This window comes from Triturus cristatus, chromosome 6, assembly GCF_964204655.1.
Source record: "Triturus cristatus chromosome 6, aTriCri1.1, whole genome shotgun sequence".
NCBI classification, from domain to species: domain Eukaryota; kingdom Metazoa; phylum Chordata; class Amphibia; order Caudata; family Salamandridae; genus Triturus; species Triturus cristatus.
This window is the reverse complement of record NC_140589.1, coordinates 93189870-93208200: the sequence shown is the minus strand read 5'-3', so window position 1 is coordinate 93208200 and position 18331 is coordinate 93189870. Positions and strand designations below refer to the sequence as shown.

The 18331-nt window shown below is 44.8% G+C and overlaps 1 protein-coding gene across 2 annotated transcripts in view; it reads left to right on the top strand.

Annotated features, from left to right (window-relative positions):
• Positions 1-18331, top strand: part of LOC146813813 (beta-1,3-galactosyltransferase 2-like) — a 139882-nt gene that overhangs the window by 42100 nt on the left and 79451 nt on the right. The window contains exon 2 of one of the 2 annotated variants that reach the window (XM_085610268.1): positions 7600-7663. The exons of the other annotated variant lie outside the window; for it this stretch is intronic. Coding sequence (XP_085466394.1) covers positions 7660-7663 — 4 coding nt within the window. The 5' untranslated portion in view covers positions 7600-7659. The remainder of the gene's footprint in view (positions 1-7599; positions 7664-18331) is intronic. 2 annotated transcript variants of the gene reach the window in all.

Genomic DNA, 18331 nt, shown 5'->3' with positions numbered 1-18331 from the left:
TATTTACACCAAACTTGCACACCAGGCACGATGAACATCTGATGAAACCTTTCCCTTTTGACAGTCAATTGGAGCCAGGACTCACTTCCGGACTACTACTGACCAGGAAGTCGCTCGTGGACAGGGCCTTCCTAAACGTTATTGTTGGCTTTTTAGGAAATTTAGCCCCCACTATTGGAACATTCAGCACTAAGTGCCAGTTTCTCTTGATAATCCTGCATAAGTTTTTCTTCTGTTTATTACATGTCAGACTTAACCTTGGATTTGTGGTTTCCGGCTTTGTGTCAGTGTTTTGTTTTATGCTTACTATCTGATGGTTTGAATAATAAGTCATTTCTGCACTGATCCTTTGCTTTTAGGATGGCTGTATTGATGTTTTTTTCAGAGTAACCTCTGGCTAGGAACCGTGCCTTGCATTCTGCCTGTACATTGATCAAATCAATATCTCTGCTGCATATTCTTCACACCCTAAGCATTTTCCCCATACAGGATACTGTGTATGGTATGCTTGGGGTGGAAGCTGGACGCATGCAAGATAATATTGTCTGCTGTGGGTTTGCAATGTAATTTAGTCTCTAATTGGTTGTTGGCAATGAAGACTTCCACATCTAGAAAACATACTGAAGTTTCACTGATATTGTGAGTGAAGCGCAAATTGATGTTGTTGTTGATGATGTTAGTAACAAACTCTATTGCACTTTGTCTACTTACTTGCCAAATCACGAAAAGGTCATCTATGTACCTTATCCATTTTACTACCTGTTCTTCCAGAGTTTTGTCATAGTTAGTGTTCAGAATCATTTCTTCCCACCATTCCATATGGCGGCAAGCATAGCTTGGAGAAAAGCTTGCCCCCATTGCCACCCCTCTTATCTGCTGGTAAACTTGCTGTTGGAACATGAAAAAGTTGTTTTCTAGGCAACATTTGGTCATACTAATGAGCATTTTGTTATGTTGGTAAACTCCAATAGCTCTGGTGCCCAAAAAGTGTTCCATGGCTCTAACCCCGCCTTTATGATTTATACTAGTGTATAAGTTAGAGACACCTAATGTCATTAAAAGATAGTCATCTTTCCACTGACAATTGTAGATATGTCTTAAAAAGTCAGTTGTATCTTGTATGAACGATGGTGGAGCTCGAACATGTTCCTGTAGGAAGAAATCAATGTATATGGAAATATTCTCCAGCAGACTTTGTTTTGCCGAAATTATCGGTCTTCCTGGAGGGTATACAATGTCTTTGTACACCTTAGGGATAAAATAGATAACAGGCATAGTTGGATAGTTATCCTCTAATAATCTACATACTTCCTGATTCAGCAGTCCTGTGCTTTTCCAGGCCAGAAGATTATTAAAAAATCATTTTTTTATGACAATAGTAATTTGTTTATTGCTCAGTTTCTAATGTGTATATATATATATATATCTCGCGCTCCGGTTTCCGTCTTTTTCACTTCACTCGCGGTCAGGTGCTTTAGTGACGGACACCGCGTATAACAAACAGGCTCGCGGTAAAGTAAAGATACCAGCACTCGCGGGAACAGTTGTCCTTGATCTTTATTAGGACAAACACACGACAAAACGTGTTTCGGCTGCCGCCTTTTTCAATTGTGGTCGGCACCGACTTGAGGTAAACATAAATACACTACAAGCAACATCAACATAGGACTTACTCCATTCCTCCAATGGCAGCCATTATTAAACATGCGAAATCCTCCTCAAATTCCTATTTAAATGTTTTGTATTTTTTTATACCAGATATTCATATCCAGCCCTGAATAGGCGATCTTCCCACAATAATTGTATCTTAACATAATGCATATTACTTAATATCTGGATTATCAGAATTGCATGTAGGGCGCTGTTGCTGAATATCTAACCCTGAATGGGTAAATGTTGCACAAAATAATGTACTTCCTATATACATTATAGCTTTCCAATTGCTATACTTTGTTCATAACAAGTAGATTCCCAAACTACAGGTGAACAGCCATTTCCTCCTGCTATTTAAACCAAATGGCTTCCTCGTCTGATTATTGATAATATGTCTCGACTCTAATCTTCTGAGTTGCAGCTGTCTATCACCCCCTCTCACATTTGATGGTACCTGATCCATACAGAAAAATTTCAACAGATCCCTGTTGCTCTGATGGAATGCCTCAATGTGCCGTGCCACCGGATAGGTTACATCTTTGTTGTTGATGGCTCTCTGATGTTCTAAGATACGCCCTTTGGTGGGGTGTATAGTGCTTCCTATGTAGCGCAAACCACATGGACAAATCAAACAATACATCGTGTACAAGTATTGCAGTTCATTAGTTTAATGATTCTTCTTGGATGATCTAAGCCAGGCACAGTGTAGTTCAAAACCTTCTTGCTGTTCCTACATGCCCTACATTTAAGACATGGATAGAAACCTGCAATTCTACCAAAAGCAGATGGTCTATTTTCCTGGCTGCAATGACTCTGAACTAGATTGTCACACAGTGTTCTTGCTCTCCTTAATATCATAGGTGGTGCTTTTGGTAGGTCTTTCCCTATTAGTGTACTAAGTATACATTTTATATTGTTTTTTCACTTTTTGCAGCAGCGTTGTTATTGGTCCTGAAGAAAGCCAACACTTACTTGTTAGATGTTAAGTGGCTGACACATGTCGACCCACTTTTCTATCCTAGCAGTTTAAATATACACTGCTGAACACTGCGTTTTAAATCTGCCAGCACAGATGAGCAAATAAAGTTTTCTTTTCATCTGCACTAGGCAGTTTTAGATTCACACTTTTTCTATTTTTGATTTGTTGCGCTGCACCCACACATCACCATCTTTCGCTCACATTTGGGATTTTAGCATCCATTTTTGAGGCTTGAACATTAAAACATCCCAGAGCTCCCTCCTCTCAGAGAGGAGGTTGTAGCCCTCAGTGGGACTAGGATTTCCCACTGGGAGGAGAAAGCCCAAATGATGAAGCATGTCACCTTTGGTGCAGTGAGGGCATTCGTCCTAAAAGGGATTTTTTCCCCTATTAGATTTCTATTCAAGAGACACTTCTATTGCTCTTCTTTTTTCCTCTTGTATCTTTTCTTTTGCTGCTTTATTGCATTACGTCTAAGATGTATCAGACCTAAGAAATTCATTGTGTTGATAATATATTGCTTTAGGGGTATTATTTCTTGTAGGTCTATAAAAATATACATACCCTTGGACCCCCTTCTTTTCAAGTATTTGATGTGTTCTGAGTTTTTGCACGGCCTCGGCCGCGGGTCCTGTTGTCATAGTCCACCACACAGGTGCACTATTTTTCACAAAATAATTTCTTATTCATAAGATTGGGTTTGGCTGTCTTACCTTTTACTAATAGAGTGGTAACCTTTTGAAAAGCACATTACTACTTCCGAGCAATGGCTGAACTCTTGGGCTTAGCCTTTGATGAGGCAGTAGTACGAGATATTCTACTCACACCCAGTATTTTAGAGATTCCAGCCAATGTCAACTCTACATCTACCGACGATTGGGCCAAACTCTTGGTGCTGAAACGCTCGCACTCACGAACATACATACATGGTGCGATCATGACAGAATATTTGAGAGCCAACTGTGCACCAACTGGCCTCATAGTAACTAACACGCCACGTTTGTTCTTAGAGGACAAGCAGTTTCTTAAGGATTGGTCTTTGATCGCATGGCGCTGTCCCAGAGATTGGCTTATCTTAATAATCAGCACTGCTAAACGCATTGCTGACACCATATTGGTAGAAATACAAACGCTAGAGACACAGATAAAGTCAATTTTGGTGACCTCTGTCTACAAAAAACAGGCAGATGAAACCAATAAAAACAACAAAGATTTTAAGGAATCTATATTGGCTATCAAGATATCCAAATTCAAAAAGGATCTTGATAAGTTTGCTTTTGAAAAGGTATATCCATATACGAGTGATTCCTTTGTGCCCCCGCAGTTCAATCAGAGGGGTAGAAGATATGGCTCCAATTATTCCACTTCATCAAGTGATGATTTGTCTACAGATTCAGACTCGGCCTCCTTTGGAGACCGTAGACCAAGAGGTAATCAGGGAAAGAATAGAGGGCAAAGGGGTGGTGGGCAATACAGCCAGGACAGCCACAATGGTGGCATCCGGGCCCCTTTGGTTCTTCTCAACCACCATTCCCACTACCTATGCACCCTTTTCAGCCTTTTAACAATATGATACCTCCACAGCCTTTTTTAGGGTTTGGCCCGAGAAGATCAAGGGGACGCAGAAGAAACCAGGCCTCAGTACACTGGGACACACCAGTAGCACCCAGGATATTACGCAGCATGGTTCAACCACCAGTGCAACCAGGGACCAGTCAAGATGCAACCTAATTATGAATCTTAGCCAACACCACCTCACTCCAACTGAGACATCTGCATTAGAGAAAGGTTTAGGCTTTGTTCCAACTTGCACTGGTGATGCTTTTTTAATCAGACAAGAGTTGGCCGTTTTTTTTCGAGAAATATGCCTGAGAGCTTTTTTTGAAGGCAAAGATGCTATAGATCAGTCCGCAGATATGAAGAACACAGGTCTGAGACCACGTTCCACCTTCAATCCTCCATCACATATGGTACCTACTGAGGTTACAACATTTGAAAAAGCGGTTCTACAAGATGTGGATCACTTGTTTAAACAAGACACTAGACAATACCATAATTTACCTAAACAAGAACAATGGGCATTGCGACAACTGGCCAACAATGAAACTATTGTTATAAAGGCTGCAGATAAGGGGGGGTGCTATTGTGATCCTCGATAGCACCACCTACAGAGCTGAATGTCAAAGACAGCTAAACAATAGGGTTGCAAACAGATTGCTGAAAATGGACCCTACTAAACGTCTGACCAAAGATATTAAAACGATGGTGGTCGAAGCCAAAGAACAAGGGTGGATTACAGATCATGAAGAGGCATTTTTGCTAGCATCCCACCCGGTGGTTCCATATTTTTATGTGCTTCCCAAAGTACACAAGGGACAATTACCACCTCCAGGGAGACCCATAATATCTGGGATTGGCTCATTGTTGGAGCCTTTATCTACTTTTGTTGACCATTTCCTACAACCTTTGGTGTTGGAAATGCCCACATATCTTCAAGACACTAAGCACTTACTGCGTCTCTTAAATGATATCAATTTTGACCTAGAACAAGACTACTTGGTCTCTTTAGATGTGGAGTCACTTTATACTTCTATACCACAGGATGAGACACTTGCCACCATAGAGTCTTTACTGGTATCTAAATCATTAGAAAGTATAACTCCAGTTCATTTCATAATGAAGTGTGCTCGATTAGCCATGAAAGAGAACTTCTTTAAATTTGAGGATGACATTTACTTACAGACATCCGGTACATCAATGAGCAGTATTTTTGCCCCTAGTCTGTCCAATCTGTACGTACATGCCTTTGAACAGTCTATTGTGTTACATGAGGACAATCCGTATATAGGTCATATACTGGCTTGGAAGAGATACATCGATGATGTTTTCGTCATCTGGAGGGGTACTCCAGAAACCATCCAATCCTTCCATGCTTGGTTGAACTCCAAAAACAACTTTCTGAAATTTACATTGGAATATTCAAATATGGGTTTATCCTTTTCGGATATCCGCATCTTTCCAGAAAGAGGAGGTCTAGGCACAGAACTCTATAAGAAGCCCACTGCTTGTAATTCACTATTGTCTTTTGGAAGCTTCCATCCGAAGTCCTTATGAGAGAATCTGCCCTTCGGGCAGTTCCTCAGGATAGGGAGGAACTGCTCCACTATAGACAAGTATAATGAGCATGCCAAAATTTTGAGTGACCAGTTGAAAGAGAAGAACTATCCATGTAATTTGATCCAGAGGTCACGTAAAAGAGCTGCCAATAATAACAGGGATCCTTGATTGAAGTAGCTGGCCCTAAAGAAGAACTGGATAGGCTGACATGTGTCAACACTTTTTGCAGCTACTCCAACAAAATTAAGAAAAAACAAACATCCTTATGGGGCTTACCACCAGTGGTGGGGCACTACCCTTGTGGCTCTTGTGCGGCTTGTCCTCAGACTACTCACATGACGGAGGTAGACATTGGTACCACAAAACCATGGTTGCTGAATAAACATACGAACTGCAATAGTGAAAAGGTTATCTACCTGATCACATGCCCATGCGAATTGCGGTATGTGGGTATGACCACACGCAAGGCAAAAATGCGAATTTTGGAACACAAAAGCACCATTCGGTGCAAGAGAAGATCTACAAAGATGACAAATCATTTTCTGGATTCTAACCATCAAGCTGACAAACTCATATGGACTATACTTGAACAACCTACAATACCCCAACATGTCACGGACATCTCTAAATTTTTGTTTAGAAGAGAACAGCGTTGGGTATTCCGCATCAAGAGCGATACCATAGGATTAAATGAAGACATTCCCTGGTTATCGTTATGAGTATTGCAGTCAAAGAAGTACAACATATTTAATCTTTAGGAGGTTACACTTCAGTTCCCTTGCACAACAATTTTGACAAAAATAGATATATCTTACATTTTTGCCCTATAATTATCCAGCAGTTTCATTCATCTCTATTTAATAAGAGATTAGGATCTTTATGCTGGTAGGAACACTAATACTTGATATAATTGGTTATTTCACAGGTCTGGTAACAATGGTATTTAGAATTATACATTGCGTGTTCACCTAATAGAAATTTTTGCTCATGATTTCTAAAAAGCATTCTTACAACTTTGGCCTTTTTAAAGCATTGGTTAGCCTATTAAAGTTCTATTTCGCATCTTTTTTAACATCAAAAGAGCATGCGCTGCACCCAAACACCGATCTGCAGCGCATGCGTGTTAATCGAACAGGCATTCCCAATGGATACCCTTTGGGTCCTCCGCAACTGCCTGAATGAAAACGATGCGGTTATTTAAGACACTGAGCTGCTCCCGTCGGTACCTCTGGTCGCAAATTCATTCCGCAACGGAGTAGAGTTTCTCTAATACGGGTATATGATTACACTTTGGTGGAGAATGACATCCACTAAATTAGATAGGTCTATCCACAAGATTCCGTTTGGGGCTCCCTTTTGTTTGTCTGTACGGCGCCCGATTTAGACGAGCACTCTGGGAGTTTAACGAGAGTCTAAACCTTGGGGACTAGGCATTAAATACACTATGGCTTCGTATTAAGACAAAGCGATACACATGTCGCTATAGAAACAATGTTTGTCTCGATCTAGTGAATTAGCTCAATCATATGATTGTGAATACTGAGACTGGGACATCAACATATACCAGGAAGTTGTAAACACCAGTGCGCTTCATTGGGGAACGATATGAGATAGATGCTATTTGTTTAGCCTATAGATGACACGGCCTAAAACATATGTTGTACAAATGGATTCGAATAGGAGTGTCACTATTGGTTCCTTGCTAAATAAAGATAAGAGGTTACTTATGTATCACGTCTCAGTGATTCTCACTCTAGTAATTTGGTTTTAGACGGCCTTACCCACATTATTTCTTTAGAACTCAGCATGGCTGATTTACCACAATTTGGTTTTTCTGTTTGAACTTACAGAGCGGGGCTCCCCTTCCTGAGTTTGTGACCAGGTAGAGGTAGGCTTACTTGTCCTACTATATGGGTGAGTAAATATATGTTTGCGTACCTGAATGGATTTGCATTTGAGGATTGATGAGTGTGTCATCCTCTTGAAGTAAAGGAAAAGTTTCTAAGTACTCGTTGATTGAAGAGTAATTGTCCTTTCTGTGTCTCTTTTTGTTTAGACAAGTACCAGTGATACCGATTCTGGACTTGGATCACTGTTTCTGTACTAAGCATACATTTTATATTGTTTTTTCACTTTTTGCAGCAGCGTTGTTATTGGTCCTGAAGAAAGCCAACACTTACTTGTTAGATGTTAAGTGGCTGAAACATGTCGACCCTCTTTTCTATCCTAGCAGTTTAAATATACACTGCTGAACACTGCGTTTTAAATCTGCCAGCACAGATGAGCAAATAAAGTTTTCTTTTCATCTGCACTAGGCAGTTTTAGATTCACACTTTTTCTATTTTTGATTTGTTGCGCTGCACCCACACATCACCATCTTTCGCTCACATTTGGGATTTTAGCATCCATTTTTGAGGCTTGAACATTAAAACATCCCAGAGCTCCCTCCTCTCAGAGAGGAGGTTGTAGCCCTCAGTGGGACTAGGATTTCCCACTGGGAGGAGAAAGCCCAAATGATGAAGCATGTCACCTTTGGTGAGTGAGGGCATTCGTCCTAAAAGGGATTTCTTCCCCTATTAGATTTCTATTCAAGAGACACTTCTATTGCTCTTCTTTTTTCCTCTTGTATCTTTTCCTTTGCTGCTTTATTGCATTACTTCTAAGGTGCAACTTGATAATCCCAGTCGCTTGTGCAGTTCCTCTTTATTCTAAGAAGTTCACCATACGGAATACTTGTTATAGTTTTTCCTGGATGGCAACTTCTTGCATGCAGCACGGAATTGCCCGCGGTGGGTTTTCTATGCAGGGACGTGCATAGTCTGCCCTCTGCAGGAAATATCGTAAGATCCAAAAAGTTCACCGATTTTTTACTTATTTCTCCTGTGAACTTGAGATTGAGATCATTCTTGTTCAACACTCTCAAATATTCTCATGCTAGTTGTTCTGTACCTCTGAAAACGATGAACAAATCGTCTATGTATCTGTTCCAACTCATGACCTTTTCGGTCCAATTTCTGTTAGTCTCTGCCCAGGCCACCTGCTTCTTCCTCTAGCCAACGAATAAATTTGCGTAGCTGGGGGCAAAGCAGGTTCCCATCGCAGTACCTCGTATCTGTCTAAATAAAAGGTCTTGAAACAAATAAATGTTGTTGCACAGGCAAAATTTCACATAGTCAATCAGCATGTTGTTGTGTTCTGCCAGGTTCATCGGACAATTTCCCAAAAAGTACTTAATTGCTTCAATTCCTTGCATGTGAGCAATGCTGGTGTACAGACTTGTAATGTCAAGTGTCATCATTACTAGATCATCCTCCCAGGTCAAGTTCTCCACCCGGTTTAAAAAATCTTTAGTGTCTTTGATATAAGAAACCAATTAAGTCACGAATTCAAACAAGAAAAAATCCACAAACCTGGACATATGCTCCATCAAACTTTCCAAGGATGAAACTATGGGGCGACCAGGAGGGCATGTAGCATCCTTATACAATTTAGGAAGATGATAGAATGTAGGTAGTCGTGGGTATTTGCACTCCAAGAAGCCATATTCCTCCTTGGACAATAAGCCTTTATGGTACCATTTATTAAGGAGCATCCGATAAGATGTGATGCTGTTCTCAAACTCCTTTCGTGTTACCTTCATGTAACTCGACTCATTGCTGAGCTGTTTTAAGGCTTCATCTTTGTAGTAGTCCATTGTCATCAACACGATATTCCCATCTTTGTCTGATGGTTTACAGACAATGGTCTTATCTTCCTGCAAATCCTTGATCACCCTTCTTTGTATCTCCGTGATATTTCCACTTAATCTTTTTATGTTATTCATCTTGCGTAGTTTGACCAGTTCCTTGGTCACTTCTTCTGTGAAAACATCAATGGAGTCCATCGGCATCAGGGGAACAAATCTAGATATAGGTTTGAAGGGACTGCCTGGATTCAATTGTGCTGTCCCAAATTGGTCCTTGGTTCTCACATTGCTTGGAATTAATTCTCTTGGATCACCTTCATTTTGAAGTTCTTCCAGCACCGCCAATGTTTCCAAGTCACAAGCCGTGAGGCTATCCATATCTATGTCTGTGATCTTACTTTTCCCATGATTTGTCTGTTTTTTGCCTTTAAAATATTTAAACAGTTTCATTTTTCTTGAACATTTGAACAGGTCAATCTTGGTTTGTGTATATTCTGATTTTTTCAATGGACAAAAGCTTGATCCAAGTTGTAACACTTCAGTTTCAACTGCATTCAATACTCTTGATGTCAGATTAACAATTGTAAGCGTTTGTGGGGTTATCGTCTGGTCACCCGTTTGCTCCGGGTCACTCGCGGTGAGGCGCTGCTGTTGCTTGTTCCAGCCACCTCTCCTCGTATATATATATATATGTGTGTGTGTGTGCCTGTTTATATAGCTATTCCCCAACAGGAGCTACTAGTTAGTTTATTTGTGCTAAACTACATACTACTCAGTAGAGCAATTATTTGGAGAGGTATTTAATAACACCCAAACCCAACAAGAGGTGGCATATAGGTGCCTAGAGTGATTAGGCAGAAAGAAAAACAACCAAATGAACTCAATTCAGGAAGAGGGACCATCATGTCCAAACAATTACCTGCATGTGCACCAATTTAGCACCTTAACAGGTTCTAAGGCTACTTCCTTCATTCATTACAAAAAAGTCTTATCTGGGATAGCAAATCTACATACATTTAGACGATTAAGCAGCTACATGTGTCTCCTATTTTCGCTATTAGGAGCGAGTGTGCCTGTGTTTGCATTTTAAATTAAATCATTCTCTCATCAAGAGGCCAGGTGTATACGAGGTTGGCTATGTGAGTAAAGCACCTTATATGTTGAGCTAGTTAAGGGCAATAACAGAACTTTAAAATCATACCTATATGTTACCTTCTGATTTAAAGGAGTGCGACTCTGCCTACATTTGCTGTGATATGCACAACTGAGCACAGGCCTGTAGAAAGTAGCATCGGATGCTCACAGTTCTCTCAAGGTAACCCTGCTGCTGGAAGGGGCTTGTGGTATTTGCCAGGTTTTTGGTCTCAGTTGCTGTGTATAGAAGGGCCTGTTTTGTGGGGTGGCTAACTTCGTAGTCCTATCTCATGCTGATTTATGGCTAAATAATGGAGTCTGGAGTTTCAACGATACACAAATGTGTTCGAAAAGGTGATTTGTTAAGAGGATTATGTCTGGGTGAGCTCTTATATGGGATTCACATGGCTGCGTGTGTTTTTGTATGGGTCGGCAGTGATGATCAGCTCTGTGTACTGGCAACATGATATGGGGCAGAGTGCCCCATATCTGGGGATACTGCTTAAATTGGGAGTCTGGGGCGACGTCATGATGCCCAAATGGGTTTGGGAGGCTGTATGTGAGGATAGTCCCATTATTGGCAACACACCCCACTCACACCACAACAGAGGAGGCATGCATAAATAAATACACAACACAACTTTTGTTTGGAGAAAATATTGCTGCAGGTTTATTCCATACAAAAGTATGCAATATGGTGGGTTATCTTACGGCGATCCAAGGGCAGGCAGCTGTACCAACCTATGCTGCCCTGCCCACCTGATGAGCCAAGCACTGTGGAGAATCCAATCAGAGCTACCCTTATGGGGGTGATCCCATTACTTACCACGTGACACATTGGTCCCTTATTACTCACGCCCCTTTCAGGGCGGAGCATAGCAAGGCAAGCTCCCGGTTGTTTAGGCCCACAACCGCCTGAAGGACTAACAGGATGCAGAAGTAATTGTTCCAGGACCCTCCCATGAGGCTCCTGGGATTTGGCTCTGGCACCCCTATTGTGCCCACGCAGAGGTACACTTCTGTACCCATATGCTTCCAGATCGCCCTGTAACTCCGCCTGCAATGGCAAAAGAGAACATTACAACGTTCTATGTACTTCGCCTGCCAACCCCACGCCGGGTAAGCAGTAGTGTGGGAGACAGCGTGTCCGGCGCAAAGAGGACACCAAGATGGCAGGAGGAGGCATAAATTCCTCCCCACCTCCTCGGAGCGCCGGAAGTGATGCGCCTGGCGCACCTGGTAAGGGGATTCCTCCTAGAGTCCTGCATTAGTAGTGGGGGTGGGGAAGTGCCCAAATGGCACTAAAGGGGCCGCCCTTTTAGGGTGGCCCACACCCACATCACAACAGAGTGGGCATGCATAAATAAATACACAACACAACTTTTGTTTGGAGAAAATATTGCTGCAGGTTTTTTCCATACAAAAGTATGCAATATTGTGGATTATCTTACGGGCGATCCAAGGGCAGGCAGCTGTACCAACCTATGCTGCTCTGCCCGCCTGATGAGCCAAGCACTGTGGAGAATCCAATCAGTGCTACTCTTATGGGGGTGATCCCATTACTGGATCACGTGACACATTAGTCCCTTATTACTCATGCTCCTTTCAGGGCGGAGCGTAGCAATGCAAGCCCCCCGTTGTTCAGGCCCACAACCGCCCAAAGGACTAACGGGGCGCTGACGTAATTGTTCCAGGACCCTCCCATGAGGCTCCTGGGATTTGGCTCTGGCACCCCTATTGTGCCCACGCATAGGTACCCTTCTTTACCCATATGCTTCAACATCACTCTGTAACTCCGCCAAAGCTCTGGAGGCAGCCCCCGTTGCCTAAAGAGCCCCCCCACCAAAACAGTTCCTTTCTCACTGCAACCTGCAATTTCCCGGGCCTCATTCATGTCCAGTTGTAACAGATCCAAACCCACCTGTGCCAAGTGCACCCCAACTTTTGTCAAAACTACATTTGGTGTTCGCCCGGCATAGCCCATGCCTGATGAAGCCAAAGCCCCTTGCTCTGCGAACTTGCGCATGGAGCGGTTTATCCTCCTCTGGGAATGTACCAGTGCCCCGCATGACCTGCAAGAATGTGATGGCCTCCCAGGAGGGAACTCTACTCTTAAACATCGCTATATTACCTTTCAAGCCGATGTGGCTCCCACCTCCTGCAACCTGTAGTTGCAGTCCTTGTAGCATTTTGTGCTTCCTAACACCTGTTTTCCCAATTTATGGAACAGCAGCACACTTGCTTAGAAGACCGCTTCCACAACCAGCCTATATACTCAGGCTATGCGGACGGGGCATTTCATGCATCATAGAAGCAACCCATAACCTGGACTGGGAGCAGAGTGCACCTACTTTGTTGAAGTTGACCAGACATGTGCACAGACCTTTGCAATTCTAAAACCCTGGCGAATAAGACGGTTCGCATAGCGCACAGTATTGCAGTCACAGCAACCATTTGGAGTGACAACTTACACCACCTATCAGGCTTGCTTAACTAAAGTTCGATCACAGATACACACATTCCTGCTAACCGGCTGTGACCCTTGATGCTCAACCCAGCTAATGACCTAGTACTTTGTTATTCCAAGGAATATTGCCCCCCACAAGATCAAGCTGCACATGAGCATATGGCCTTCAGCTACTGGGCTGAGGTGCAGTGTGTGCTCTGGAATTGTCAGCAATGGTGCTCCAAACACATTTCAAGCCACTATTGGATCCACTGCACACATTCTGGCCTAATTAACTGACGCATGCCACCTGGCTAACTTGCCGCTGCGAGATTTTGATCTTAACACCACCCTCTTGCGGCTACTGGTGCACATCGTCTATAGGTCTTGCCCCTACTCTATTTATGCAGCTACCTGCAATGTACCCTTCTGCCCCTGTATGGGCCTGTATATACCCTTTAACATTGCAAATCCCACTGCACTCACATTCTCGGGCAGTCCGGTTGGAGACAGGGGTCCTTAGAATTGGTTCTGCTACATAGCCTGGCCACCGAGCCCGCAAGCACCCTCGTCTGACAGCAGACTATCTGCTGTGTCGCCTGTGCAATGTCCGCACCCTGGGGACATGACGTCCCGTTCTATACCTCTGCTAACAGACTACCTTCAGTGAAGCTGGAGTGAACAGTTGTATGTTGTGCATCTGACCATAAGAACCTTGGTTTACTTTGGCAGGTATCAAATTGTTGTACCTGTCACACTCACATAGTGGCAACTTGCAGTTCTTTTGTATTCTACACTGCAGAGTGGGCCTGGATGATCCTAGACACTCCCTGTGGGCCAACCTACTTTTACCAAAGATGCAAAGCACTAGACACGGTACACTTGGTTACCCCGGACTTAATTGCGCTCCACCGAAATTCATGTGTAAAGGTAGCTGGTCCCTGATTTAATTCCTAGTAGTCCATGTGTTATGCCATACTCATTTTATGCCTTTTTCAAAGCAGTTAACCCGCTCACACACAAGACCCTCTGGTAGTAAGTCCAGTATAACCTGTACATGGAATTTAAATTCTCCTAACAACTGCGCAGAGGGCAAGCCACACTCACCACTACTGGTGTCTGACTAATCTGCCCTTGGAGGCCGTAGCAATACTGCCCGGTCAGCAAGTACGCCCACTGTACAGTTGTCATTTAGTAACTCATGGCGCTGACAACCGCAATATATGTATTGTGCCCACTATTGGAGACAACTCACCCCTTCGTGGAGTGACAACTACACAGATGCCTACACAAGTCACCCACCAGACAAGTTGGCCCTGGCTACCTTGTGTTCTGTCACCAGATTTTGAAAGAGCCTTGCCTTCACTTGCTGCACCCTGGGAAACACACAATGCCCATACTCTGGCCGCAACGCGGCAATGCCCTCGTGTAGCATTGAACCCTGGTCAAATAAGAGTACCAACTCGAACTACTTAAAATTACACCTTGACCATAGGTGGAGTCTAGCTATCCCCAAACTTCTGCTAGTGTAACTCACAGTCACGCCTCCTGTTCATTTAGTAATTCATGGCACTGACCCACAAGTGCCTAATACTGGGCTGTGTAAATGCGGCCCAGGGTGACCTTAAACAATCGGCTTTGTGTGGATGGGTACTAACATTATCTGGTTGAAGTGCAATCCCTTAGACAATCACTCCTGACAAGATGTGCCAGTGCAGACAGAAGCAACAGTTATCCGGTCCGCCAGTGCTGCGAAAGCGCGAGACATCCTAGCCTGACCGAAGCTCTTCACCAGGCTCCCACACAAGAGCCCTCCACAAACCTTGTAGCCTAAAACATTCGCCCTGTGGGGCGGTTGCGAGTGGACTGCAAACAACTCCTAGGCATTCTCTACCAATGTTGCAAATGGAGTTTCTGGTTGGCTAGGGTATGCACCTAAGCCTGGCCGAACCCAGCTCTCTAGTCAGGAGAAGGGGGTACACACTTAGGTTGACACCTGCCCACCCCGTAGGTAGCTAGGCAGAGATTTTGGCTTATCCCAGAGGCAGTGTAAATTTAATGTGCCAACCGCACTCCCACAGTGGCACACTACAGAAGAGACTCCCTACCAGGTTATTTTAATTACCCTTCGTATCGTCCATACAAGAGAGATTTAGTTCCATCTGCCCCTATTACCCTGTGCTACCAAACCTCATCATGACATCACAGGGATTACATAACTCACTAGGTCAATCGGGCCACCGTACTACAGCTCAGTTAGCACAACCCGTAGCCGCTGGTAGGAACTGTACTTAGCATAACACAGCACAGAGTAAATGTAAAATTGTACTTTCCCACCATTGGGCTGGTAACCGACGGCCAAAAAAGACAGAACCTGGGCATGAGATCCCAGTTTCCTAGAGTAAAACAATAATGATCCTGCACCATTAACAAATGTGCCACATGCACCCATGCCCTATCCACCTATTGCTACAGTGGGCAGCCACCCCACTGGAGGCAGTGGTCTGTCCTGTTCTCCTCCGAATTCTCAGCTATAGTCAACCGACGGTTTATACGTAAGTGACTGGGCCCCATTATGGTATGACCAAACCAAGGCTGAAGCAATGGGAGCATGAGGCCTTAAGCAACGGGTGTCTTTGTGTACTGGAAACATTAATTAGCCATGCAAAGAACCATGGACATCCCCTCAAATGCGAGTCACCAGATCGTCAAAGAAATATCGATGGATTTGAGACATAGGCGCCATCCAAACTACTGAATTAAAATTTGGTGAAAATAGTTCTTTGAAAGAAAAGCATTGAATGACTCACTCATCATATTCAAAGGACATATCAAACTGCTTTGGTCTACCTTGCTGAGAAGGATGGAGCAATGCCCATTATCGGTATTCGTGAATGAAGGCATTATTCATTCATATTCGGCCACCGAGAGAAACAATGCCCCAAGTGGCCTTCCCACTTTATGACACCCTGGTAGTACAAATTGGTTTAACGCACCAATAATCAACCCCAAACTGATATACCCCAGGCAGCGGCGTTGATTACTACTAACCAGGCTGCCTGGGACAGCAGTTCTTTCCCCTGTCCATCGGCATCTGTCCAACACGTGAACCATGGAGGGCCTGCGCACCCAACAGACTGCAGGCAACCGACTCGTGCTCAATTGTTCCCCTTTAGGACACTCCCTGGGAAAGCAAACGCTACACCCAAAATGTTGCTTTCTAGGCGATCCAGCACCAGAGTAATCTACAGGGAGCAGAACCAGAGTTCTTGAAGTGGACGATAACCAACCGCACACCTTCAGCTCGTACTAACCATCATGCCACCGAGGCGCACAAAACTCATTGCCATACAACAAGATCAGACGGAACGCGACAACGAGCCAGCCAGCTGACATCGTGTCCGGCGGGGGACAAGAGACGACATCCCATACACAGCCCCTGCCACATGGCAATCTAGCCTCCCCAGTTGCTCAGTTGCTTAGGGAGCGCGGAAAGGAGGTGACCACCGCCGCTGTCTCCACCCTAACCTCGCGCCATCGCGAAGCTCCCTGGCGGCCCTGTGCAACCGCGGCATCTGTGGCTGGGTGGCAAGACCCATCCAGCCAACAGGGAACAATCGGGGGGGGTGAGGGCAGTATGGGTACAGGCCACTCACCGCAAATTTTCTCGCAGTCCCACAACTTCGGCCCGGCAAAAGGAGATACGACCGAAGACCACTAGAAGGCTAAAGAAATTGTCCCAAAGGGCCGCGGACTCACCGCCTACAACACCAATGCTGCCTACAGCCGCAAGGGTGCAATGCGGTGCCGAGAGGTTAGCATGTCCACAAAGCACTGTGGACACCCCCAGTACAATCCTCCTCCCATTGGCCGCATACCCTCTGCCCCTCCCCGGGCACCGGCTGGCCGTCGGCTCGGCAGGCAGCTCAGGCCTCCAGCAAACTCATCGGGCCCGACCAGTCCGCGGGCCCCCAACAAACAGCTGATTCTCTTGCCCCACAAAATGGGAAAACAGGCGGCACTCCGTTGGCCGAAGCCACCGCACTCAAATGGACCAGGGAACCCAGGAGGCTGGTCGGCCCAGTCAAAGGCCCCTCCTGGCCTGCACTCACCGCCTACTTCGACGCCCGCAATGTCAACATCCCGGCAGGTCTGGACAGCGTGTCCAGACAGCGTGTCCGGTGTAAAGAGGACGCCAAGATGGCCGGGGGTGGCATAAATACCTCCGCACCTCCTCGGCGCACCGGAAGTCACGCGCCTGGCGCGCCTGGTAAGGGAACTCCTCCTAGAGTCCCGCATTAGTAGTGGGGGTGGGGAAGTGCCCAAATGGCACGAAAGGGGCCGCCCTTTTAGGGAGGCCCCCTATGGGGGCCGGGGGCAGCCGCAGATAGCTAGCACAGCCTAGGTCACGTCCACACATCAGCGGATAGGCTGGTTTATGAACACAAGAGCATTCGTTTTGAGGATTGGCTGTCGAACTCTTACTGGACTGCAAGATCTCTGCAATGTTCAACCCGGTTCTTGTGTCTAAAGCGGTACAGTTCTGGAAGGGACGCTGTGATGATAAGGGCTGCATTATGGATAACAAACTGTGATAGCTGTGAGGGGGCCATTCAGACTAGATGTAAAGTTATGCCTCCAAGGGGACTCCACTCTGGGATGACCCTCTTGCAGGGCAGGGATTGCTCTATGTCCATAGTCTGAAAAGCATCCCGCACACATACAGCAGCAGCGTGGAGTTACTCTTTGACAGCATGTTGTCCTCCGCAAATGTTAAAACACACGCCAAACCCCCTCCCACACCTGAGCCCTCCCCGGAACTGACAAGTTGGAACAACAAAACACCACCAGAACTGACAAGCGCAGCTGTTTGTTTTTTAGTCCAGACGTCTTCAGCGAAGCACATCTAGAGAAGTTATGGGCTGATTTATAACAAGAAACAATCGGCCGGCATACGCCCGGTTATGCAGGGCGTAAGCCCTGACAAGCAGCCATGTTAAAATCAGGCAAACGCTTTGCAAATCATGATCTCATTCACGATGCCCCGATCTTAATTTCACACTGTGCTGATAACAAAAAAGAGGCACGCAATATTGAAGCATGACAGCGGGCACCCCACAGCTAATAAAACAAGCATTGGCATAGTCAACAAGTCTCGCTTTTGGGACCTTCTAAGTATTTAGTTATGCAGCACAATATCCTTGGTGCAACAACAACTGTTGCATGGCTAAATACGTATAAGGTCCCAAAGGCGTGACCTATTGGCTATGCCAATGCTTGTTTGTTGTTAATTGCACCCTGCATGAGGTTATAAGTC